General features: G+C 45.9%; 1 protein-coding gene across 3 annotated transcripts in view; it reads left to right on the top strand.

Moving 5' to 3' along the window:
* LMNTD1 (lamin tail domain containing 1) overlaps window positions 1–26,889 on the top strand; it is a 268,559-nt gene that overhangs the window by 134,079 nt on the left and 107,591 nt on the right. For all 3 annotated transcript variants that reach the window (XM_063929096.1, XM_063929095.1, XM_063929094.1), the window contains exon 7: window positions 136–261. In XM_063929096.1, the coding sequence (XP_063785166.1) occupies window positions 136–261 (126 nt within the window). The remainder of the gene's footprint in view (window positions 1–135; window positions 262–26,889) is intronic.

The following is a 26,889-nucleotide window of genomic DNA, read 5'->3' as shown; positions in this document are numbered from 1 at the left end:
TAAAAATTATTGCAAGTTGCGAGGGAAATATTGTGTGGTACTTGTACCTTTGGTGGTGCACAGGACACTGTTGCAAAACCCCGTGGCCCGTGTCTCACCCCTTGTTCTTGTAATCTATATTTTTTTTTCTGGCAGCTGCTGGAATTACAGATGCGACTGAACAACGATCAGATGCTGCTGGGACAGGCACAGGAGGAGAACCAGCGCTTGCACCAGAGGGTGGAGGAATTGACCAATGAGGTGAATCTGTTAGAGAAAAAGGTAAGAGCAGAACATATTTCAACCTATCCGCTACAGGTGTGACACAGGTGCTGGCCGATACCTATGTGAGACTGTTATTTACTAATAATGCTGAAATCAGGCACATGATATTATTGTCTAACTCGGTGCTTCTCAAATCCAGCCCCCTGGGACACACTAACAGGGCATGTTTTCCATATTTCTCCACAGAACCGCAAGAGAAATAATTAGAACCATCTGTGTATCTTTTAGAATGGGTCAGTCTGCAGTGACTACACCAGTGCTCCAGCAAGGAGATATGGAAAACATGCACTGTTTTGAGATGCATTGGTCGAACTTACACTGGAATAGTAAAGGGACTGTAATTCCCTTCTAGTTTGCGGCATACGGAGCAATGCCTCTGCATATTTTGTTTCTCTGTCTGGGACAGCTTTAGAGACACATTTGTAAAGAGCTGACATTTCATTTGGTATTAACATTATTACGTGCATTGGTTCAGTGGCGTAACTTGCGAGTGGTGGGCCCAGTGAGGAGAGGAAGTGGGTGACTGGGAGGGGCAGTGGGTGCTAGCCAGATGCAATGAGTGGCAAGGGGAGGCAGAGGGTGGCAATGGGAGACTGGAATGACAGGGAGAGGCAGGGGGTGGCAGTAGGAGGAAGAAGGTGATGGATAGGCAGAGGGTGACAGGGGAAGGCAGTGGGTGTCAGGGAAAGGCAGGGGGTTGCAGGGAGAGGCAGAGGGAGACAGGAAGAGGCAAAAGGAAGCAGGGCATGGCAGTGAGTCACATGGGGAGGCAGTGATTGGCACTGAGAGGTGGAGGGTGGCAGGGAGGGGCAAAGGGTGGCAGGGGAAGGCAGAGGGTGATGGGGACACAGTGGATGGCAGGGAGAGGCAGAGGGTGACAGGAAGAGGCAGAGGGCGACGAGGTGCAGTGATTGACAGGGGAAGGCAGTGGGTGGCAGGGAGAGGTGGAGGGTGGCAGGGAGAGGTAATGGGTGGCAGGGAGAGGCAGATGTGATGGGGACACAGTGGATGGCAGGGAGAGGCAGAGGGTGACAGGAAGAGGCAGTGGGCGACAAGATGGCAGTGTTTGACAGGCGAAGGCAGTGGGTGACGGGGGAGGCAGTGGATGGCAGAGAGAGGTGGAGGGTGGCAACGAGAGGCAGAGGGTGACGGAGATGAAGTGGGTGACAGGGAGGCAGTGGATGGCAGAGAGAGGTGGAGGGTGGCAGGGAGAGGCAGAGGGTGACGGGAACGGAGTGGGTGACAGGGGGAGGCAGTGGGTGCCTATATAATTCTGACAGACTTCTCCTATATGATTCTGACAGACTTTCCTTATATAATTTATAAAGGATTCATTTACATGATTTTGCCTGATTCTCCCTACAAGATTCTGATACATGACCTGGACCAGGATATTGCACCTAAGCCCTCCTAAGTCCTCCATTTATTAAGTTTCACTATCTAGAAACCAATTTATAACTTTCATTACCAGGGTTCTGTTCCACAGAGATTTGCAGTCAAATGTTTTAGAACTTTGTAAAAACTTTTTATCGTCTGTCACAAAGAAGATTCGTTTCGTCCTCTTTGCTGTCTGACTCGTTTTATTTTGTTCCTCCAGATGTTCCTCAGGGAGAGAGAGAGTTTAGTGGAATAGAAATGAAAGTCAATTAAAATGATTATCTCAGACGGAGGTTGTATACCTCTGGATTCCCAGTCAGTGACATATGTTTCCTGATACACAATATCCCCCACAGGTCACACCGTGTGCAAAGTGGCTGTAGTGACTTTATTTTCCTCTAAGCGATTCCTTCCTCATGGGAAGCGTTTGTGCGCTGTATATTTTTATTAATCAGTAGGATAATCTAGTGCGTTAAGCTTACTCATGGTTTGCAGACAGCAGTACGACATCGCCACCTAATGTCTATATTACTGCAAAATATACACAACATTTGTATCACATTATCAAGTAATAAGTTTAGAATAAGCTTTGTTATTTTAAGTGCTATGGGGGTCATTCTGAGTTGATCGCTAGCTGAAAATGTTCGCTGCGCTGCGATGATGCAAAAAAAGGCACTTCTGCACATGCGTATGCGGTGCAATGCGCACGCGCGACGTACTTTCACAAAGACCGATGTAGATTCACACAAGGTCTAGCGAAGCTTTTCAGTCGCACTGCTGGCCACAGAGTGATTGACATGAAGTGGGAGTTTCTGGGTGTCAACTGACCGTTTTCAGGGAGTGTTCGGAAAACGCAGGCGTGCCAGGAAAAACGCAGGCGGGCTGGCCGAACGCAGGGCGTGTTCGTGACGTCAAAACAGAAACTGAATAGTCTGAAGTGATCGCAAGCGCTGAGTAGGTCTGTAGCTACTCTGAAACTGCACAAAATTATTTTGTAGCCGCTCTGCGATCCTTTCGTTCGTACTTCTGCTAAGCTAAGATACATTCCCAGTGGGCGGCGGCATAGCGTTTGCACGGCTGCTAAAAACAGCTAGCGAGCGATCAACTCGGAATGACACCTATGTCCCCATGGAACTGCATTGTCTCGATCGGGGCGGTAAAGGAATTAGTTGGAGGAGGGCAGAAGGGCAGAAGGGGCACATTCCCATCGTGGTCTGGAAATTTTCCCCTCATGATGTGGCCACACCTCCAGTCACAGTCCGTGTTAAAGTGTTGGGAGGTACGCTTAAATGGTAATGCAGCCTTCATAGGTTACATTTTGTACCTTCCTTTGAATGCTTTTCTCAACGTAAAAAATAAGTTTCAACCATACAAACGTGACACACGTAATAATCACAGTCTGGATTATTATTCATGCTCATTATTAATTTCTGCCGTAAATGCGGTTACAGCAAAGTCTGGTTGAATGCAGTCGAACGATTGTTTCCCGCAGCGCATGCGTCACAACTAAACACCACAGGGTCGCAATTGCGATTGAGAATTGCGGGAGACGTGCGGTCTCAGAAAAGTCTTGGAAATGCACTGTGGGTTCCCGGGTGGTGACAGAGATATTGCTTAGCAGATGCACACAGGCGATCCATTGTATGGGCGTGCTATGGGGCTGACGCAGGCCTGTCGCTGATATGGTTGCGAACTCAGTTGCATTAATCGTTCACCCTGGAGGACGCACTCTGACGGGGAATGTGCACCTTGCATGTGGCTGGCGCGCGTTTCCACGGTGGCGGTAGTTCAGCATCTGCGGATGATTGGAGCGGACGCGCGGATGTACACCCGGGAAGGGTTTGTAGCGGCATTTGCATATAGTCGCAGAAGCAGTACCGGCAAGTTACATTAACATATTTAACTTAATAAGAAAACACGGCCGCCTTCCAGGATTTCATTCCCTAATCAAAGACTTTACTTCAGTCCACAAAATGAAATTGCAATGAAAGAACACATGAATGTTTCAGCTCATACAGCCTTCAGGGAGACATGCAGAATAAAGAGCTGGAATAAGTCGGCACCGCGCGCCGGTTCAGGGCAGATGCATTAGTCGTGTGCCGCTAATGGGATACACAGGCCGCTAATGGCCGGAGAGTGGATTCTGTGTGTGAGATGTTATTTTCATTATAACTCGGCACAGAACGTTCTGTCTGCCCAGGGGCTTCGCAGGGGAATCATCGAAAGTGGGAATAGTCCACGGCACCATATTGTTCTTGTGGGGGGGGGTGGTCTGTAACCTCTAAGTCACCTGTTCAGACTGATCAGAATTAGAATGAGAAAAACAGATGGGCGCTGGAGCGACGAAGCCGCGATGAGTGTAACATTTGTAGTGGAGAAACATGGTTCCAATCCGGGTCAGAGATGGGCCAGACCCCGTTCGCACTGCAAGCTCTGACACAGGTTATTCCCGGTTTGGCGCCGTTTACACCGCACACGGGTGCAGTTGAACTGTTCTGGAATCCGGCTCTACCTATGCTGCAAACTAGACCCGGCTCTGATGACCTGGGTTACCCTTTCACACTGCCCCTTAACCTGGGGCCTTCCCAGGACCAACCCCGCAAGCCACCCGTGTTAGATTCCCAAGTCACTGGACACAGGGTTTTTTTCTGGGACCATTTTACACCGAGCCGCAACAAGAGTTAACACAATAACCCAGGTCGAAGCGGCGGCGTGAAAGGGGTATAACTGAAACGATTACAGTCAAATATATAGATTTATAGTATCTATAGGATAACATTGGCTGCTGATAAAAATGATGACATCACATTGGAATGTAATTGGTGAGTACTGCATGCTATGGGCAAAGTCTACATTTTATCTCGCTCACAGGTTTATATCTCTCACATCTTCCACTTTGTGAGTAGCCTACCGATATGGGCCTCTTAGTTACCCCTTGCTGTCCCGCTTTTCATAGATAAATATCGACATTGTGGGCTTGGTTCCTAACTTTGTGGCCATTACCAAGCTCATTTAGGGGGTTGACTGAGTAGAACGACTATTTTCGGCAGATAAGTGGCGTGGCCTATGTCATCCTGAAAATCCCAGTGGCACTGGTGAGACAGAAAGACTCCAGCAATACAATAGAAGATACACACTGCCCTATATATGTGTATCAGGTTATAACTAAGAAGTTGGACTCGGAATTCTCGCTGCCGTGTTATAATGGACTAGGCAGGGCATTGGTGTATGATTCTGTGCTCCTGAGTCAGAGGTGGGCGCTAAGTGAAATTATGCTAATGTTGCGCTGATGGGCTGTATTGAGGTGCCCACCGGCCGCAGCACTAATCCGCCGTGTATCGGACTTCAGGGCAACCCTATGGCTGCGACAATGTTTTACTTACATCGACCTCCAGGAGTGTAGAGATCCACACAAGGCCCCAGTAATGAATGTGGGCGTGGTCTAAAAGGGGGAGGGGCACAAGGGTTCGCCATTTTAATACAGGGAGGCCAGTGGGGGGCAGGTGGGTGTTCGCGGACTAGGACATCCACTTCCTTCCTTGCATGCTCAGGAAAGTGGGTCCCTCCTCCTCCGCCATCTTCCCAGTGATATTTGGGAAGATGGTGCATGGACACTAGACTCAAGACGTACAGTGCCAGAGTCTTTGCTTTTAATGTGCGGCACCATCTTCCCGAAGATGTCACTGGGAAAATGGCGCTTGCCATAAGTATACGTCGCTATGTTCAGGAGGAAGGGGGAGAGGAGGGGGGCGGCAGCCTACCGTTGTGCTATACGATACCTCACAACATTGGATTCCTCGGGGAGATTTATCAAAGTTGCTCATGGAAACCACTCAGCTCCTAAATGCCATTTTTCTAGCACAGCCTGTAAAACGACAGTTAGAACCTGATTGGTTGGTATGGGCAACTTCTCCTCTTTAGGATCTATGCACTAAGCCATGTATAGAGCGGAGAGAGATAAAGTCACAGCCAATCAGCTCCTAACTGCCATGTTACAGGCTGTGTTTGAAAAATGATAGGAGCTGGTCGGTTGGTACTTTTGGGCCTATTTACTAAGCTTATGGATGGAGATAAAGTCGCTGGAGATAAAGACACAGCCAATCGTCTCTCCACTTTATCTATCTCCAAGGCTTAGTACATAGACCTTTATCTCTCTCCATGATTTGAAAAATCCCCCCCCCCTTCTGGGAGTTGGGGCAATGGGGATTGTCCGTGCCTCATTGGTGGAGTGGTCATGCCGCATTCTTCCGGGCTGGTCTAGCTCATCGGAGGCGCTCTCTGGCATATATTACAGTAGTTTCTTTCTGGACTCAGCCACTTCCTCAGTGATGTCATACTACATTCCAATTATGGCAGACATTTACTAAGCAGTGATAAGAACGGAGAAGTGAGCCAGTGGAGAAGTTGCTCCATCAACCAATCAGCAGCTCTGTATCATTTTAATAGTATGCAAATTATAGATGTTACTTCAGTGCTGATTGGTTGCCATGGGCAACTTCTCCGCTGCCTCACTTCTCCACTCTTAGCACTGCTTAGTATATGTCCTCCTTTGTCACATATATCCCATGCCAGTAGGCCATGTCCCCAAGCTCTTGTATTGTGACTGACTTCAGAGAGGAGAACATGGAAGTGAAGACAAACAATGGCAACTCTACCGACTGGTGAGTGCGGCAATCAAAACAGAAGCCAGACGAAGTCCTATAACAAGATTGTTTCTTATTATGTGCATCAGATCGATGTAAATGGAAAATGAAAATATAGCTTTAAGGCCAGTACTCACCGGCCGATGCGGGAGAGATGTGTGCCGAGCGAACTGCTCAGTACACATCTCTCCCCCCGCTCAGCACAGCGCAATGTGTACTGAGCGTGCGGGGGGAGCACGGGGGGGGGGGGGGAGGGGGCCCTCATTTCACCCAGCGGGTGAAGTGAGCGACCTGCTAGATTGGCCTGCATGTCTAGCACCAGCGTGAGGGGTACACACGGAGGGATCACTGCTTAAAATCTAAGCAATCTAGTCAGATTGCTTAGATTTTAAGCAGCGATCGCTCCGTGAGTACCCCCCTTTAGAGTCCCTTTAAACAGCTCAGCCATATGGTGAATGAGATGTGTTCGTTAGAGCGTTCCACGGACAAGTTTCTGTCGCCCCCACTGGCGCCCACGTGATGTTATATTTGGCAACTATCGAATGATGACAGCGCTTTAAAGTAGGACAACTTGTATTTTTAGAACTGCAAAGAGAACAAAACTTTTTTTTTAATGAAAATCGGCTTTGCCAACTCATTAAGGTCATTTTAATATTCCGCTAGGGGTTTTTAAACTGGGACGACCTCCTGCTGAACATTTGCCCTTTATAACTTATATAATCTAAGGGCTTTTCTTCTGATGAAAGGAAAAACTGTCAAACTTACAATACGAGTTGATCCGGGATCAGGGACGGATTGATCAGACGGGGGATGCAGAGACGTGGGGGCGGTCATCATCGATTGCATTGTTTGTTTTATCTTATGAATCCTGGAAGGATGATTGACAGAGGCAACCATCTGAGGGGTGGGGAGGTCGGGGGTTGGGAGGGTGGGTCGTTAACATGGCTTTGCAGGCAAAATGGGGGCGTCTTGGAAGCATTTTCAGAGTGATTGAGTGACGTCTCTCTCACTATCGCAGACGGGAGTCAACCTCAAATCAATGCGTCTGTGGATGCAACGATCTGCGTCTATCTCTGAATGAGGTCCTTACTGTAATACCCCTTTTCCACTAGCTCAAAAAACACGGGTAAATGCACGGGGGCGTGCATTTACCCGTGTTTTTTGCTAGTGGAAATGGCCCCCCCCTGCAAAAACCCAGATCAATTGACCCGTGAATCCTACCCGGGTAGCTTACCGGTTTGAACACGTGTTCAACCCGGTAAGCTGTGCAGTGTAAACGGAAGCCGTGTAAATGTGACACGGCTCCCGTTCGCAGTGTATGGAAGGGTGGTGCCAGGAGATCATGTGATCTCCCAGCGCCGCCCCTGCCGCATCACCAGCAGTGTCACCAACCAGGCAATATGCCGGATTGGTGAGTGCAGTGGGAAAGGGGGCTCTGATGCGGGTCGCAGCTGAGTAGCACCCATGTCAGGCTCCCGGCTGTGACCCGCATCACTAGTGGAGAAGGGATATTAGTGACAGTCTACAAGTTTGCAATGCTAAACCTATATTTGTGCCTTGTTCTCCATGTGAAACTTAGGGGCTAATTTATCAACGTGTGATAAAACGCATTGTGGATGATAAAACTTGTTGCGTATGTTAAAAGGTGCTCCAGCCAATCAGTTCCTAACTGTCATGTGTTTGAAACATGACAGTTGGGAGCTGATTGGCTGGAGCACCAGTTAGCATGTACAGTGAGTTTTATCACTCGTTGATAAATGGGCCCTTTCATGTAAATGAAGTTATGTCCGGAGCCCTGCTTATGGTAGATAGAGAGGGCTCCTATCACTGGAAAGCAGATAGCAGGGAGTACTCTCATCTGAGTGCTGAGAGATAACATCTGACACAGAGATTAGTCCAAGTACCCACCGCACCGGAACTACAGGAACCCGCACAACGTCACATGACTTATAGGGGCTTATCTTCCAGAGAAATTTCCTGGATGCTTTCTGGAAAGGCCCATCGGCGTCCCGGGATACGGTCCTTAGATCGACCTTAGTTAGGGCGACAGTTATTAGGTCAACCACTATTGGTCGACATGGCAAAGGTCAACACGTGAAAAGGTCAACATCAGTTTTTCACCTTTTTTTTCCTTCCTTTTTCATACTTTACGATCCACGGGGACTACAATTGTGAATAGTAACCTGTGCCGAGCGCAGACGTAGCGGAGCGAGGCACCTTGCCTGCGAGCCATGCAAGGGGACGCGGTGCCCTAATTGGGGTTCCCGGTTACTTTACGGAAAAAAGGACGCAAAAAAAAACAACCACGTCCACCTTTTTTCTAGAGATGAGCGGGTTCGGTTCCTCGGAATCCGAACCCGCCCGAACTTCAGGATTTTTTACACGGGGCCGAGCAGGCTCGGATCCTCCCGCCTTGCTCGGTTAACCCGAGCGCGCCCGAACGTCATCATCACGCTGTCGGATTCTCGCGAGGCTCGGATTCTATATAAGGAGCCGCGCGTCGCCGCCATTTTTCACACGTGCATTGAGATTCATAGGGAGAGGACGTGGCTGGCGTCCTCTCCGTTTATAGAGATTCGAGAAGAGAGTGAGACAGTCTCACTAGAGAGAGACACAGTAGTAATTTTGGGGAGCATTAGGAGGAGTACTACTACTACTAGTACTTGCTGAAGTGAAGTGATAGATAGTGTGACTGTATTGTATTATCTGACTTGTGGGGGAGACACTGACAGTGGGGAGCAGTTAGAGTCTGAGAGCAGGACTCAGGACTCAGGAGTACATACTACATATAACGTACAGTGCACACTTTTGCTGCCAGAGTGCCACACCAGTATAATATATATTGTGATTGTATGCTTAGGAGTACTACTTGCAAGTTGCTGATAGTGTGACCAGTGACCTGACCACCAGTTTAATAATCACCACCAGTTTAATTAATATATATATATATAAAATTGTATATAATTAATATATATATATAATATTATAATTGTATACCACCTACCCGTGTTTTTTTCTTTTTTTCTTTCTTCTTTATACATACTACTATAGTAGCTTACTGTAGCAGTCTGCGGTGCTGCTGAGCTGACAGTGTCCAGCAGGTCCGTCATCAGTCATTACATAATAAATATATATACCTGTCCGGCTGCAGTACTAGTGATATTATATATACATATATATATTGATTTCATATCATTATCATCCAGTCTATATTAGCAGCAGACACAGTACGTTAGTCCACGGCTGTAGCTACCTCTGTGTCGGCACTCGGCAGTCCATCCATAATTGTATACCACCTACCCGTGGTTTTTTTTTTTCTTTCTTCTTGATACATACTACTATAGTAGCTTACTGTAGCAGTCTGCGGTGCTGCTGAGCTGACAGTGTCCAGCAGGTCCGTCATCAGTCATCATTACCTAATAAATATATATCTACCTGTCCGGCTGCAGTACTAGTGATATTATATATACATATATATATTGATTTCATATCATTATCATCCAGTCTATATTAGCAGCAGACACAGTACGGTAGTCCACGGCTGTAGCTACCTCTGTGTCGGCACTCGGCAGTCCATCCATAATTGTATACCACCTACCCGTGGTTTTTTTCTTTCTTTCTTCTTGATACATACTACTATAGTAGCTTACTGTAGCAGTCTGCGGTGCTGCTGAGCTGACAGTGTCCAGCAGGTCCGTCATCAGTCATCATTACCTAATAAATATATATCTACCTGTCCGGCTGCAGTACTAGTGATATTATATATACATATATATATTGATTTCATATCATTATCATCCAGTCTATATTAGCAGCAGACACAGTACGGTAGTCCACGGCTGTAGCTACCTCTGTGTCGGCACTCGGCAGTCCATCCATAATTGTATACCACCTACCTGTGGTTTTTTTTTTTTCTTTCTTCTTGATACATACTACTATAGTAGCTTACTGTAGCAGTCTGCGGTGTTTTTTGGAAGGGCCATCCTGCGTGACACTGCAGTGCCACTCCTAGATGGGCCCGGTGTTTGTGTCGGCCACTAGGGTCGCTTATCTTACTCACACAGCTACCTCATTGCGCCTCTTTTTTTCTTTGCGTCATGTGCTGTTTGGGGAGTGTTTTTTGGAAGGGCCATCCTGCGTGACACTGCAGTGCCACTCCTAGATGGGCCCGGTGTTTGTGTCGGCCACTAGGGTCGCTTATCTTACTCACACAGCTACCTCATTGCGCCTCTTTTTTTCTTTGCGTCATGTGCTGTTTGTGGAGTGTTTTTTGGAAGGGCCATCCTGCGTGACACTGCAGTGCCACTCCTAGATGGGCCCGGTGTTTGTGCGGCCACTAGGGTCGCTTATCTTACTCACACAGCTACCTCATTGCGCCTCTTTTTTTCTTTGCGTCATGTGCTGTTTGGGGAGTGTTTTTTGGAAGGGCCATCCTGCGTGACACTGCAGTGCCACTCCTAGATGGGCCCGGTGTTTGTGTCGGCCACTAGGGTCGCTTATCTTACTCACACAGCTACCTCATTGCGCCTCTTTTTTTCTTTGCGTCATGTGCTGTTTGGGGAGTGTTTTTTGGAAGGGCCATCCTGCGTGACACTGCAGTGCCACTCCTAGATGGGCTAGGTGTTTGTGTCGGCCACTAGGGTCGCTTAGCTTAGTCATCCAGCGACCTCGGTGCAAATTTTAGGACTAAAAATAATATTGTGAGGTGTGAGGTATTCAGAATAGACTGAAAATGAGTGGAAATTATGGTTTTTGAGGTTAATAATACTTTGGGATCAAAATGACCCCCAAATTCTATGATTTAAGCTGTTTTTTAGGTTTTTTGGAAAAAAACACCCGAATCCAAAACACACCCGAATCCGACAAAAAAAATTCGGTGAGGTTTTGCCAAAACGCGGTCGAACCCAAAACACGGCCGCGGAACCGAACCCAAAACCAAAACACAAAACCCGAAAAATTTCCGGCGCTCATCTCTAGTGATAATGTTTTCACTAATTTCACTTCACTTACTCTGAGCAGGTGAAAAGTTGGGAAAAGTCACTATTTTAAGGTAAGAATGTTTGGATATGGTACAGAACTCCAGGGACACCCCCCTTAATGACTAATTAGGCACGTTGAAGTTTTTAACTATTTTTAATTGGCCAATAAGAACATGTCATTTTTGGGGTGAAAAAGTACAAAGTGATGGATATTGGGGTACAAGGTATGGGACAGGTATATTGGGGTGCTTTATGAGTGGGACAGGTGTTTTTAGGCTTGCAGGTGGGAGTAATTGGTACTGTATGTTTCCACTTTTTTTTTTAAAGTACCCTAAAATGACCCAAATATATACTTATACCCATTTTCATGTACCCCAAATTTAATGAGAGCATTTATTTTGCATAAAAAAAACTTGCTTTCTATAATTTTTTTGCATTTAAAAAAAAATTCATATAACATTCATTTCACACAATTTAAGTCCCCAAAAACTCTCTAATGTGCTCTCTAATACACTTCTCTTCTGTTTTCCTATGTTAGTTTAGCATAATGGGAGCGCGCATACCCGCGAAAAGCAGTTTTCACTGCAGTTTTTGCCCAATTGGTGCGAAAAAATTTCAGGCAAAAAATTGCCGCAATTTGCGGATAATTGAATACCCTAGAAAGTCAGGTTGGTTTTGCCTTTTAAATTATTGCCACTTTAAATCTGTGAGCTAAATCGACGGGACTCGCAGACTATTACATATACATATAGGTCAGTACGTCACTGATTTCTCTTGCTGTTCTTCTCTTTGCACTGTGGGGTAGCAGGCATGAACAGCGCAAATCCTCTGTCTGCTGGTAGAGCAGCATTAGGTGCCCTGAGACCTACTTTTTTTCATCTAACCCGCAGAGATTATTCCTCCCAGAGATGTGTTTTTCTGAGGCCGATTTGACACCGTTCCCACGTTACATAATGAACACCTGCGAACACTCTCAGTTCATGTGCAGGACACAAGCTAAACACACCTTACACACAACTGCAAGAGCAGAGAAACACCCCACAATTATACAATTATACTCTGCATCACATGGGCACGTTATTGATTTATCTTCTCTTTGTTTTGTGCTGGTTCTTCAATATGAGGAGCCCAGGGACTGAGCATGATTGAGAGACCTCATGGGGCCCTGCTGGCTTGGGGCCACGTTCCCGTTAATTACTCTGACAGAAACACACACATAAACAATGTAATCTGGGAGCCTAGGCCGCTTAGTGGATAATCCAGCTCTGATCCAGAATGTGTTCATTCATCACCGAAGGCGGGCAGTGCCAAGTTTAATGCCAGCTGAGGTGAGGTGCCACTTCTGGCAATGTACCAGAGCCAGCACAACCCTTCCACCCACAAGTCCTCCAGCTCAGATGGATGTCTTGGTGCAAGGAGTGATGCATAATAAGACACTGTACCATAAACAGATGATACAGTGGTGAAACATGCAGGAAAAAAGTAGTCCCATCTCGAATCTGCCCAAATAACACCCACCATTAAATTGTGGGGTGTGAAATTTTATGTTATGTATCAACCAGGGTCTAGAATACCTATCTAAGCTGCCCACGCAATAACATTTAGCTTCATCAGTTTCTAAGTTGACCAACCGTGGTAAGTATGAGGCCCTATCCACTATATGTGATCCAGCATGGTGCAAAATGGGCATAGTGCCGTTCTATTAGCAGGCGAGGCCATCTGCCAACCTTTTAAGTGATGTGCACTGGGAGTACTGTACGGCATATAATGTGAACCTGCGGCACAGTGTGGAATATAACATAAACTGGGGGCACAGTGTGGAATATAACATAAACTGGGGGCATAGTGTGGAATATGGGCATAGTGCCGTTCTATTAGCAGGCGAGGTCATCTGCCAACCTTTTAAGTGATGTGCACTGAACTGGGAGTATTGTACGGCATATAATGTGAACTGGGGCACAGTGTGATATATAATATGAACTGGAGCACAGTGTGATATATAATATGAACTGGGAGCACAGTGTGATATATAATATGAACTGGGGGCACAGTGTGATATATAATATGAACTGGAGCACAGTGTGATATATAATATCAACTGCGAGCACAGTGTGATATATAATATGAACTGGGGGCACAGTGTGGAATATAATGAGAACTGGGAGCACAGTGTGGAATATAATGTGAAGTGGGGGCACAGTGTGGAATATAATGAGAACTGGGAGCACAGTGTGGCATATAATGAGAACTGGGAGCACAGTGTGGAATATAATGTGAAGTGGGGGCACAGTGTGGAATATAATGAGAACTGGGAGCACAGTGTGGAATATAATGAGAACTGGGAGCACAGTGTGGAATATAATGAGAACTGGGAGCACAGTGTGGAATATAATGTGAACTGCGAGCACAGTGTGATATATAATATGAACTGGAGGCACAGTGTGGAATATAATGAGAACTGGGAGCACAGTGTGGAATATAATGTGAAGTGTGGGCACAGTGTGGAATATAATGAGAACTGGGAGCACAGTGTGGAATATAATGAGAACTGGGAGCACAGTGTGGAATATAATGTGAAGTGGGGGCACAGTGTGGAATATAATGTGAACTGGGGGCACAGTGTGGAATATAATGTGAACTGGGAGCACAGTGTGGAATATAATGTGAAGTGGGGGCACAGTGTGGAATATAATGAGAACTCGGGACACAGTGTGGAATATAATGTGACCTGGGGGCACAGTGTGGATTATAATGAGAATTGGGGGCACAGTGTGGAATATAATGAGAACTGGGGGCACAGTGTGGAATATAATGTGAACTGGGGGCAGAGTATGGAATATAATGTGATCTGAGGAAGAGTATGGAATATAATGAGAACTGGGGCACAGTGTGGAATATAATGAGAACTGGGTGCACAGTGTGGAATATAATGTGAACTGGGGGAACAGTGTGGAATATAATGTGAACTGGGGCACAGTGTGGAATATAATGTGAACTGGGGCACAGTGTGGCATATAATGTGAACTGGGGCACAGTGTGGAATATAATGTGATCTGAGGGCAGAGTATGGAACATAATGTGAACTGGGGGCACAGTGTGGAATATAATGTGAACTGGGGGCACAGTGTGATATATAATATGAACGGGGGGCACAGTGTGGAATATGATGTGAACTGGGGCACAGTGTGATATATAATATGAACTGGGGGGCACAGTGTGATATATAATATGATCTGGGGGCACAGTGTGATATATAATATGAACTGGGGGCACAGTGTGATATATAATATGAACTGGGGGCACAGTGTGGAATATAATGAGAACTGGGGCACAGTGTGGAATATAATGTGAACTGGGGGCACAGTGTGGAATATAATGTGAACTGGGGGCACAGTGTGGAATATAATGTGAACTGGGGCACAGTGTGCAATATAATGTGAACTGGGAGTACAGTGTGGAATATAATGTGAACTGGGGCACAGTGTGGAATATAATGTGAACTGGGGCACAGTGTGATATATAATATGAACTGGGGGCACAGTGTGATATATAATATGAACTGGGGGCACAGTGTGATATATAATATGAACTGGGGGCACAGTGTGATATATTATATGAACTGGGGGCACAGTGTGATATATAATATGAACTGGGGGCACAGTGTGGAATATAATGAGAACTGGGGCACAGTGTGGAATATAATGTGAACTGGGGCACAGTGTGGAATATAATGTGAACTGGGGGCACAGTGTGGAATATAATGTGAACTGGGGCACAGTGTGGAATATAATGTGAACTGGGGGCACAGAGTGGAATATAACTTGAACTGGGGCACAGTGTGGAATATAATATGAACTGGGGGCACAGTGTGGAATATAATGTGAACTGGGGAAACAGTGTGGAATATAATGTGAACTGGGGGCACAGTGTGATATATAATATGAACTGAGGGCACAGTGTGATATATAATATGAACTGGGGGTACAGTGTGATATATAATATGAACTGGGGGCACAGTGTGGAATATAATGTGAACTAGGGCACAGTGTGGCATATAATGTGAACTGGGGGCACAGTGTGGAATATAATGTGAAGTGGGGGCACAGTGTGGAATATAATGTGAACTTGGGGCACAGTGTGGAATATAATGTGAACTGGGGCACAATGTGGAATATAGGGGGTAATTCTGAGTTGATCGCAGCAAGAACTTTGTTAGCAGTTGGGCAAAACCATGTGCACTGCAGGTGGGGCAGATGTAACATGTGCAGAGAGAGTTAGATTTGGGTGGGTTATTTTGTTTCTGTGCAGGGTAAATACTGGCTGCTTTATTTTTACACTGCAATTTAGATTGCAGATTGAACACACCCCACCCAAATCTAACTCTCTCTGCACATGTTACATCTGCCTCCCCTGCAGTGCACATGGCTTTGTCCAACTGCTAACAAAGATCCTGCTGCGATCAACTCAGAATTACCCCCATAATGTGAACTGGGGACACAGTGTGATATATAATATGAACTGGGGACACAGTGGAATATAATGTGAACTGGGGCACAGTGTTTTATATCATGTGAACTGGGGCACAGTGTGATATATAATGTGAATTGGGGCACAGTGTGAAATATAATGTGAACTGGGGCACAGTGTGATATATAATGTGAACTGGGGACACAGTGTGATATATAATATGAACTGGGGACACAGTGTGGAATATAATGAGAACTGGGGGCACAGTGTGATATATAATATGAACTGGGGGCACAGTGTGGAATATAATGTGAACTGGGGACACAGTGTGGAATATAATGAGAACTGGGGGCACAGTGTGATATAATGAGAACTGGGGGCACAGTGTGGAATATAATATGAACTGGGGACACAGTGTGATATATATTATGAACTGGGGGCACAGTGTGGAATATAATGTGAACTGGGGACACAGTGAGGAATATAATGTGAACTGGGGCACAGTGTGGAATATAATGTGAACTGGGGACACAGTGTGGAATATAATGTAAACTGGGGACACTGTGTGGAATATAATGTTATCTGGGGACACAGTGTGGAATATAATGTGATCTGAGGGCACAGTGTGGAATATAATGTGAACTGGGGCACACTGTGATATATCATGTGAACTGGGGCACAGTGTGATATATAATGTGAATTGGGGCACAGTGTGATATATAATGTGAACTGGGGACACAGTGGGATATATAATATTAACTGGGGACACAGTGTGGAATATAATGTGAACTTGGGGCACAGTGTGGAATATAATGTGAACTGGGGCACAATGTGGAATATAGGGGGTAATTCTGAGTTGATCGCAGCAATAACTTTGTTAGCAGTTGGGCAAAACCATGTGCACTGCAGGTGGGGCAGATGTAACATGTGCAGAGAGAGTTAGATTTGGGTGGGTTATTTTGTTTCTGTGCAGGGTAAATACTGGCTGCTTTATTTTTACACTGCAATTTAGATTGCAGATTGAACACACCCCACCCAAATCTAACTCTCTCTGCACATGTTACATCTGCCTCCCCTGCAGTGCACATGGCTTTGTCCAACTGCTAACAAAGATCCTGCTGCGATCAACTCAGAATTACCCCCATAATGTGAACTGGGGACACAGTGTGATATATAATATGAACTGGGGACACAGTGGAATATAATGTGAACTGGGGCACAGTGTTTTATATCATGTGAACTGGGGCACAGTGTGATATATAATGTGAATTGGGGCACAGTGTGAAATATAATGTGAACTGGGGCACAGTGTGATATATAATGTGAACTGGGGACACAGTGTGATATATAATATGAACTGGGGACACAGTGTGGAATATAATGAGAACTGGGGGCACAGTGTGATATATAATATGAACTGGGGGCACAGTGTGGAATATAATGTGAACTGGGGACACAGTGTGGAATATAATGAGAACTGGGGGCACAGTGTGATATAATGAGAACTGGGGGCACAGTGTGGAATATAATATGAACTGGGGACACAGTGTGATATATATTATGAACTGGGGGCACAGTGTGGAATATAATGTGAACTGGGGACACAGTGAGGAATATAATGTGAACTGGGGACACAGTGTGGAATATAATGTAAACTGGGGACACTGTGTGGAATATAATGTTATCTGGGGACACAGTGTGGAATATAATGTGATCTGAGGGCACAGTGTGGAATATAATGTGAACTGGGGCACACTGTGATATATCATGTGAACTGGGGCACAGTGTGATATATAATGTGAATTGGGGCACAGTGTGATATATAATGTGAACTGGGGACACAGTGGGATATATAATATTAACTGGGGACACAGTGTGGAATATAATGTGAACTGGGGTACAGTGTGGAATATAATGTGAACTGGGGACACAGTGAGGAATATAATGTGAACTGGGGCACAGTGTGATATATAATGTGAACTGGGGACACAGTGTGATATATAATATGAACTGGGGACACAGTGTGGAATACAATGTGAACTGGGGGCACAGTGTGGAATATAATGTGAACTGGGGCACAGTGTGGATTATAATGTGAACTGGGGTACAGTGTGGAATATAATGTGAACTGGGGACACAGTGAGGAATATAATGTGAACTGGGGCACAGTGTGATATATAATGTGAACTGGGAACACAGTGTGATATATAATATGAACTGGGGACACAGTGTGGAATACAATGTGAACTGGGGACACAGTGTGTAATGTGAACTGGGGCACAGTGTGGATTATAATGTGAACTGGGGCACAGTGTGGAATATAATGTGAACTGGGGACACAGTGTGGAATATAATGTGAACTGGGGACACCGTGTGGAATATAATGTTATCTGGGGACACAGTGTGGAATATAATCTTATCTGGGGACACCGTGTGGAATATAATGTTATCTGGGGACACAGTGAGGATTATAATGAACTGGGGCCACAGTGTGATATATAATATGAACTGGGGCCACAGTGTGCTTAATTCAGAAGCGGACAGAGTAGCGACACATGCTTCAAATGACCGATGTTCTGTACTTTGAGCGTGCACCGGACCCATATTGCGCATGTCTGCTGCCGTTTGGGGATGCAGAGGGGGTGGCGATGGCCCCTGTTTCCCAAAACAGAGGCATGTCACCGCCATTGTTGGGGAAAGATGAGGCCAGGATCTCCATTGCAGGACGGAGATTTCCTGACCTCGTTGTTGTATCTGCCGTGGCCAGTTTCTGCAAGCTCAAGGTTCATGCAGCCGGACAATGGAGTTGAAGATGATCCATAGCTACGTCGTAGGATACAGCTCGGCTCACTAACGTACGCAGGAGACATGGCGCCCGCTGCTGCATTACCATATTCATACTATCGCTGTTGCTTCCGTGTAAGCGACAGCTCCTCCGTCCACATGTGAATCAGTCCCGCGCGTGAATCACTGTGACCTCCAGTTAGTGAATCCCTCGCTGGTCCCTATTAGCGGATAAGGGGGGTCATTTCGAGTTGTTCGCTCGTTGACGATTTTCGCTATATTGCGATTAGTCGCTTACTGCGCATGCGCAAGGTTCATGCGCTTAGTTATTTTACACAAAAGTTATGTATTTTACTCACGGCATAACGAGGATTTTTCATCGTTCTGGTGATCGGAGTGTGATTGACAGGAAGTGGGTGTTTCGGTGCGGAAACTGGCCGTTTTCTGGGAGTGTGCGAAAAAACGCTGGCATTTCTGGGAAAAACGCGGGAGTGTCTAAAGAAACGGGGGAGTGTCTGGGCGAACGCTGGGTGTGTTTGTGACGTCAAACCAGGAACGAAACTGACTGAACTGATCGCAATGGCAGAGTAAGTCTGGAGCTACTCAGAAACTGCTAAGAAATCGCAATTCTGCTAAGCAATTCTGCTAATTCACTCCCAGTAGGCGGCGGCTTAGCGTGTGCAATGCTGCTAAAAGCAGCTAGCGAGCGAACAACTCGAAATGAGGGCCTAAATCTCCCCAAGCCTGCAATGTCTACTTTTAGCCATAAATGGGGTTCTTCAGGTTTGTTAGCAATCCAAAAAAGTTAGCAATTAGACAAAACCATGGTGGTCATTCCGAGTTGTTCGCTCTGTAAATTTTTTCGCATCGCAGTGATTTTCCGCTTAGTGCGCATGCGCAATGTTCGCACTGCGACTGCGCCAAGTAAATTTGCTATGCAGTTAGGAATTTTACTCACGGCTTTTTCTTCGTTCTGGTGATTGGAGTGTGATTGACAGGAAGTGGGTGTTTCTGGGCGGAAACTGGCCGTTTTATGGGTGTGTGCGAAAAAACGCTACCGTTTCTGGGAAAAACGTGGGAGTGGCTGGAGAAACGGGGGAGTGTCTGGGCGAACGCTGGGTGTGTTTGTGACGTCAAACCAGGAACGACAAGCACTGAACTGATCGCAGATGCCGAGTAAGTCTCGAGTTACTCAGAAACTGCACAGAGATGTCTTATCGCAATATTGCGAATCTTTCGTTCGCAATTTTAAGAAGCTAAGATTCACTCCCAGTAGGCGGCGGCTTAGCGTGAGTAAATCTGCTAAAAGCAGCTTGCGAGCGAACAACTCGGAATGAGGGCCATGTGCACATGTTGCACTATAGGTGGAGCAGATGTAACATGTGCAGAGAGAGTTAGATTAGGGTGGGTTATATTGTTTCTGTGCAGGGTAAATACTGACTGCTTGATTTTTACACTGCAATTTAATTTCAGTTTGAACACACCCCACCCAAATCTAACTCTCTCTACACATGTTACATCTGCCCCACCTGCAGTGCACATGGGGGGTCATTCCGAGTTGTTCGCTCGCTAGCAGTTTTTAGCAGCCGTGCAAACGCTATGCCGCCGCCCACTGGGAGTGTATTTTAGCTTAGCAGAAGTGCGAACAAAAGGATCGCAGAGCGGCGACAAAATAATTTTGTGCAGTTTCAGAGTAGCTACAGACCTACTCAGCGCTTGCGATCACTTCAGACTGTTCAGTTCCTGTTTTGACGTCACAAACGCCCTGCGTTCGGCCAGCCACTCCTGCGTTTTTCCTGGCAACGCCTGCGTTTTTTCACACACTCCCTGAAAACGGTCAGTTGACACCCAGAAACGCCCTCTTCCTGTCAATCACTCTGCGGCCATCAGTACGACTGAAAAGCTTCGCTAGGCCTTGTGTGAGGCCTTGTATTATTACTTCGTTCGTTGTAATAATACTTCGCGCGTGCGCATTGCGCCGCATACGCATGCGCAGAAGTGCAGTTTTTTTGCCTGATCGCTGCACAGCGAACGAATGCAGCTAGCGATCAACTCGGAATGACCACCATGGTTTTGCCCAACTGCTAACAAATTTGCTGCTGCGATCAACTTAGAATTAGGCCCCAGGCCCAAAGTTCTTTGCTTTGACATTATTGCAATGACCAAAATAAGGGGTGGGGTAGATGGGGAACAGTTTAGGAGGCTGTAGGGCCCTAACAGCAAGTAGTGGGAGTGGCAACCTGTCGCGGTAAACCCCTTACAGCATTATTGGTACGGCCCAGTTTCTTCCTTAGGGTAAGTAATAAAATACAGATGAGTTCTCCGCAAATACTGTTCAATTACTATAAAAAGGTCACTGACTCCATCCCGGGCCAGATATCTCTCCGCATTGTTCATGGAGAGACAGATAGTAGCGGTGATCTTACATCTCAGTCTGTCTCACCGTAAACGCAATCTGTATCCTGCTGGTCTCTTATCCGTTACACATTACAGAACCATTATACGGACATTGATATGCAAAGCACAAGGGATCATTTCAGTCTTTCCCAATTGCTGTATCCTCCTCCGGATCAGCGTTGTGCTGCTAATCAGAGAACGAGCATTCATGAGTCACATTTTTATTCCATTTATTAATATTTGCTTATATAATAATGCATATGTACACGGCGGGAGGTGGAACGTAATGGGATAATTCAGGTAATTGGATGTTAGGATTCACGGAGAGATCAGAACACAGGCGCCGCGTCGAGGAGGCGTAAGTAATCAAACTGTTTATATTATTTTGCGTTTTATATTTGAGTCAGCTTTCACATGTTTTCCACTGTACGGACATATTGGGGGGGGGATTAAATTAAGTTCGATGTGGCACCAAGTATCGCCGTGATGTTGTGCTGTGCACATATCATCCAAGGTATCCGGATGACGGATCAACAATGTATTTTTCGTCTATAGGTCGACACCATATGGTTGACATGCATCAAGTGGACATCTCTTGGGTTCCTGAAGCGGAACACAGCGAACCGCCTTGTCCCGAAGCATGGGCGAGCCACGGAGGGTATACGTCTGTACGTTTGTGATGATGGTGGTCACATAACATGAAATATACAAGATGTGGGCCAAAAAGCCCCCAAAAACTTGTTGAACATTTGTGTGTTGACTGGATGGTGACCCTGACTAGCGAGAGCTGACCAATCAGAATGATCAAAACAGATCACATGACGATGTAGCCATTAAACGTCTCCAGGGGGTGGGGGGCGCTGCTTTATTCATTGTCCTGTCTTATACCTGATCATTTCTTATAGGAGTTTATCGCAGCGCTAAGAAATTAGAGATCGCCGGAAATACAAGGTACAGGGACTCCGGAATGGGTTTGTTGAGTCGACCCTATTTAGGTTGACACTCAGTAGGTCGACCGCTATTGGTTAACAGGCACTAGGTCAACACCTGGAAAAAATCGACGTGGTAATCAGCTTAACATGCACAAGGTCGATATGAAAAAAGTAGAGATGAGCGCCGGAAATTTTTCGGGTTTTGTGTTTTGGTTTTGGGTTCGGTTCCGCGGCCGTGTTTTTAGTTCGACCGCGTTTTGGCAAAACCTCACCGAATTTTTTTTGTCGGATTCGGGTGTGTTTTGGATTCGGGGTTTTTTTTTCTAAAAAACCTAAAAAACAGCTTAAATCATAGAATTTGGGGGTCATTTTGATCCCAAAGTATTATTAACCTCAAAAACCATAATTTCCACGCATTTTCAGTCTATTCTGAATACCTCACACCTCACAATATTATTTTTAGTCCTAAAATTTGTACCGAGGTCGCTGGATGACTAAGCTAAGCGACCCTAGTGGCCGACACAAACACCTGGCCCATCTAGGAGTGGCACTGCAGTGTCACGCAGGATGGCCCTTCCAAAAAACACTCCCCAAACAGCACATGACGCAAAGAAAAAAAGAGGCGCAATTAGGTAGCTGTGTGAGTAAGATAAGCGACCCTAGTGGCCGACACAAACACCGGGCCCATCTAGGAGTGGCACTGCAGTGTCACGCAGGATGGCCCTTCCAAAAAACACTCCCCAAACAGCACATGACGCAAAGAAAAAAAGAGGCGCAATGAGGTAGCTGTGTGAGTAAGATAAGCGACCCTAGTGGCCGACACAAACACCGGGCCCATCTAGGAGTGGCACTGCAGTGTCACGCAGGATGGCCCTTCCAAAAAACACTCCCCAAACAGCACATGACGCAAAGAAAAAAAGAGGCGCAATTAGGTAGCTGTGTGAGTAAGATAAGCGACCCTAGTGGCCGACACAAACACCGGGCCCATCTAGGAGTGGCACTGCAGTGTCACGCAGGATGGCCCTTCCAAAAAACACTCCCCAAACAGCACATGACGCAAAGAAAAAAAGAGGCGCAATGAGGTAGCTGTGTGAGTAAGATAAGCGACCCTAGTGGCCGACACAAACACCGGGCCCATCTAGGAGTGGCACTGCAGTGTCACGCAGGATGGCCCTTCCAAAAAACACCGCAGACTGCTACAGTAAGCTACTATAGTAGTATGTATCAAGAAGAAAGAAGAAAAAAAAACCACGGGTAGGTGGTATACAATTATGGATGGACTGCCGAGTGCCGACACAGAGGTAGCTACAGCCGTGGACTACCGTACTGTGTCTGCTGCTAATATAGACTGGATGATAATGATATGAAATCAATATATATATGTATATATAATATCACTAGTACTGCAGCCGGACAGGTAGATATATATTTATTAGGTAATGATGACTGATGACGGACCTGCTGGACACTGTCAGCTCAGCAGCACCGCAGACTGCTACAGTAAGCTACTATAGTAGTATGTATCAAGAAGAAAGAAAAAAAAAAAACCACGGGTAGGTGGTATACAATTATGGATGGACTGCCGAGTGCCGACACAGAGGTAGCTACAGCCGTGGACTACCGTACTGTGTCTGCTGCTAATATAGACTGGATGATAATGATATGAAATCAATATATATATGTATATATAATATCACTAGTACTGCAGCCGGACAGGTAGATATATATTTATTAGGTAATGATGACTGATGACGGACCTGCTGGACACTGTCAGCTCAGCAGCACCGCAGACTGCTACAGTAAGCTACTATAGTAGTATGTATCAAGAAGAAAGAAAAAAAAAAACCACGGGTAGGTGGTATACAATTATGGATGGACTGCCGAGTGCCGACACAGAGGTAGCTACAGCCGTGGACTAACGTACTGTGTCTGCTGCTAATATAGACTGGATGATAATGATATGAAATCAATATATATATGTATATATAATATCACTAGTACTGCAGCCGGACAGGTATATATATTTATTATGTAATGACTGATGACAGACCTGCTGGACACTGTCAGCTCAGCAGCACCGCAGACTGCTACAGTAAGCTACTATAGTAGTATGTATAAAGAAGAAAGAAAAAAAAAAAACACGGGTAGGTTGTATACAATTATAATATTATATATATATTAATTATATACAATTATATATATATATATATATTAATTAAACTGGTGGTGATTATTAAACTGGTGGTCAGGTCACTGGTCACACTATCAGCAACTTGCAAGTAGTACTCCTAAGCAGACAATCACAATATATATTATACTGGTGTGGCACTCTGGCAGCAAAAGTGTGCACTGTACGTTATATGTAGTATATGTACTCCTGAGTCCTGCTCTCAGACTCTAACTGCTCCCCACTGTCAGTGTCTCCCCCACAAGTCAGATAATACAATACAGTCACACTATCTATCACTTCACTTCAGCAAGTACTAGTAGTAGTAGTACTCCTCCTTATGCTCCCCAAAATTACTACTGTGTCTCTCTCTAGTGAGACTGTCTCACTCTCTTCTCGAATCTCTATAAACGGAGAGGACGCCAGCCACGTCCTCTCCCTATGAATCTCAATGCACGTGTGAAAAATGGCGGCGACGCGCGGCTCCTTATATAGAATCCGAGCCTCGCGAGAATCCGACAGCGTGATGATGACGTTCGGGCGCGCTCGGGTTAACCGAGCAAGGCGGGAGGATCCGAGCCTGCTCGGCCCCGTGTAAAAAACCCTGAAGTTCGGGCGGGTTCGGATTCCGAGGAACCGAACCCGCTCATCTCTAATTATCACCGATAAATTTTCCCGGAAAATTGAATAGGCTGTAATTGCGTTTCACGCGAAAAGTCCATTATCGCTGCTAATTGAATATCCCCCTTTGCCTTTTTAATTATTACAGTTTTAATCTACAGTCTAAATTGCCGGTATCGAATGTACAGTCTAAATCGCCGGTATCATGCGAGGGGTTTGGGTCGTTGACCACACTTAGGTCAATAGTCATTAGGTCCACAGGGTTGCTAGGTCGGCATGGTCTATAGGTCGACATGTGGTAGGTCGACATGCGTTTTTTCTTCTTCTTAATTTTTTTGGTGTAGTTTTCTCTGTACAGTGACCGGGAACCCCAATTAGTGCCCGGTATCCCCACGCATGGATCGCTTCGCTCGCCATGCTTCGGGCACGGTGCCTCGCTGCGCTCGGCACAGGCTACCGTTCCCATTTGTTGTCCACGCGGATTGTAAAGTATGAAAAAAATTGTGAAAAACTCATGTTGACCTTTTTTCATGTCGAACTATCACATCAACCCATAGACCACTTCGTCCAAGCAACCCTGTCGACCTACTGCATGTCGACCAATAGTGGTTGACTTGACTGTCGACCTAAAGACCGTATCCCTGCGCCGGTTCTTGCAAAGTACGTATGGGCCGTGGAGCAGTTTTCACCAATCAGCGTCAAACACAGTTTGTCAGCGGCCAAGAAATTTTGACTTCTTTCTTTGTTAATCTCCTGCCGCGTCTGCCGGGGAAAGGGTTAAGGGCTCCATTACATGTGTAAGTAATTGCTATAGGAACACAATTAGGGGCAATCAGACCAGAAACAGTGCAGACACAGAGTGGTTACTGGCGGACCCCCTGATTATTATAACGCCTTGATTGCGGTGTCTTGTAAAGATGCGGAATCATCAGTTGGGAGCAATTATGTCGCACACACTTAAAGGAAGGAGTCACCTATGAATCTGAGTGTCTTCGTCCTTTGTCCTGTGACCAACGCCCTGGTATAGGGGGGCGATTTAGCTATTTTCATTCTTTTAATCCAAAACTGTTAAATACAATGTAATATTTATGAGGAGCAGTGATTACACCAGTTTGGAAGTAGCAATTAATTTTTTATTGCTCCAAACATCCCCTGCGGGCGATTATGACATAGGGGGTCATTTCGAGTTGATCGCTAGCTGCATTCGTTCGCTGTGCAGCGATGAGGCAAAAAAAGGCTGTTCTGGGCATGCGTATGCGATGCAATGCGCACGCGCGTCGTATTATTACAACGAACTATGTAGTTTCACACAAGGTCTAGCGACACTTTTCAGTCGCACTGCTGGCCGCAGAGTGATTGACATGAAGTGGGCATTTCTGGGTGTCAACTGACCGTTTTCAGGGAGTGTTCGAAAGGCGTGGCTGGGCGAACGCAGGGCGTGTTTGTGACGTCAAAACAGGAACTGAACAGTCTGAAGTGATCGTAAGCGCTGAGTAGGTTTATAGCTACTCTGAAACTGAACAAAAAAATGTTGCCGCCGCTCTGTGATCCTTTCATTCGCACTTCTGCTAAGCTAAAATACACTCCCAGTGGGCGGCGGCATAGCGTTTGCACGGGTGCTAAAAACTGCTAGCGCGCGATCAATGCGGAATGCCCCCAATGAACCGTACTGAAAGTATATAACGTACTATCCAGCGCGTCACTTTATTGCTCTGCGCTGTGCGGGCTCCAAGGGGGGTGGGGGGGGCGGGGGCAAAAGGTTATTTACCAGTTGTGATAACCTGGGCTGAATTGATGATCTGAAAAATGACAGTTAGGAGATGGTTGGCTGGTACTTTGGGGCAGATGTACAGTATTAAGCCTGGTGAAGTGATAAAGTGGAAGAAGGTGATAACGCACCAGCCAATCAGCTCCTAACTGTCATTTTTCAAAACCAAGCCTGTAACATGACACTTAGGAGCTGATTGGCTGGTGCGTTATCACTTTACACTTTATCACTTCTCCAGGCTTAATACATCTGCCCCTTTATCTCTCTCCAAGTGAAGATGCATCCCACCTCTGATGTTAAAACAAACATGACAGAGAGCAATTTTGGACTGCTGAAACGGGCCCTGCTGGCAGGGTGAGTTACTATACAATATACATCAATGACATACTTCAGAATAAACATTGTAGACCATTTAAATGCATAATTTATTTAACCCAGTGTCGTTTTAACAAACATGGGGGTAAATTTACTAAGATTGGAGTTCTATTTA

This window comes from Pseudophryne corroboree, chromosome 6 (genome assembly GCF_028390025.1).
Source record: "Pseudophryne corroboree isolate aPseCor3 chromosome 6, aPseCor3.hap2, whole genome shotgun sequence".
Taxonomy (NCBI): domain Eukaryota; kingdom Metazoa; phylum Chordata; class Amphibia; order Anura; family Myobatrachidae; genus Pseudophryne; species Pseudophryne corroboree.
The sequence above is the reverse complement of the archived record's forward strand: the minus strand, read 5'-3'. Positions and strand labels throughout refer to the sequence as shown.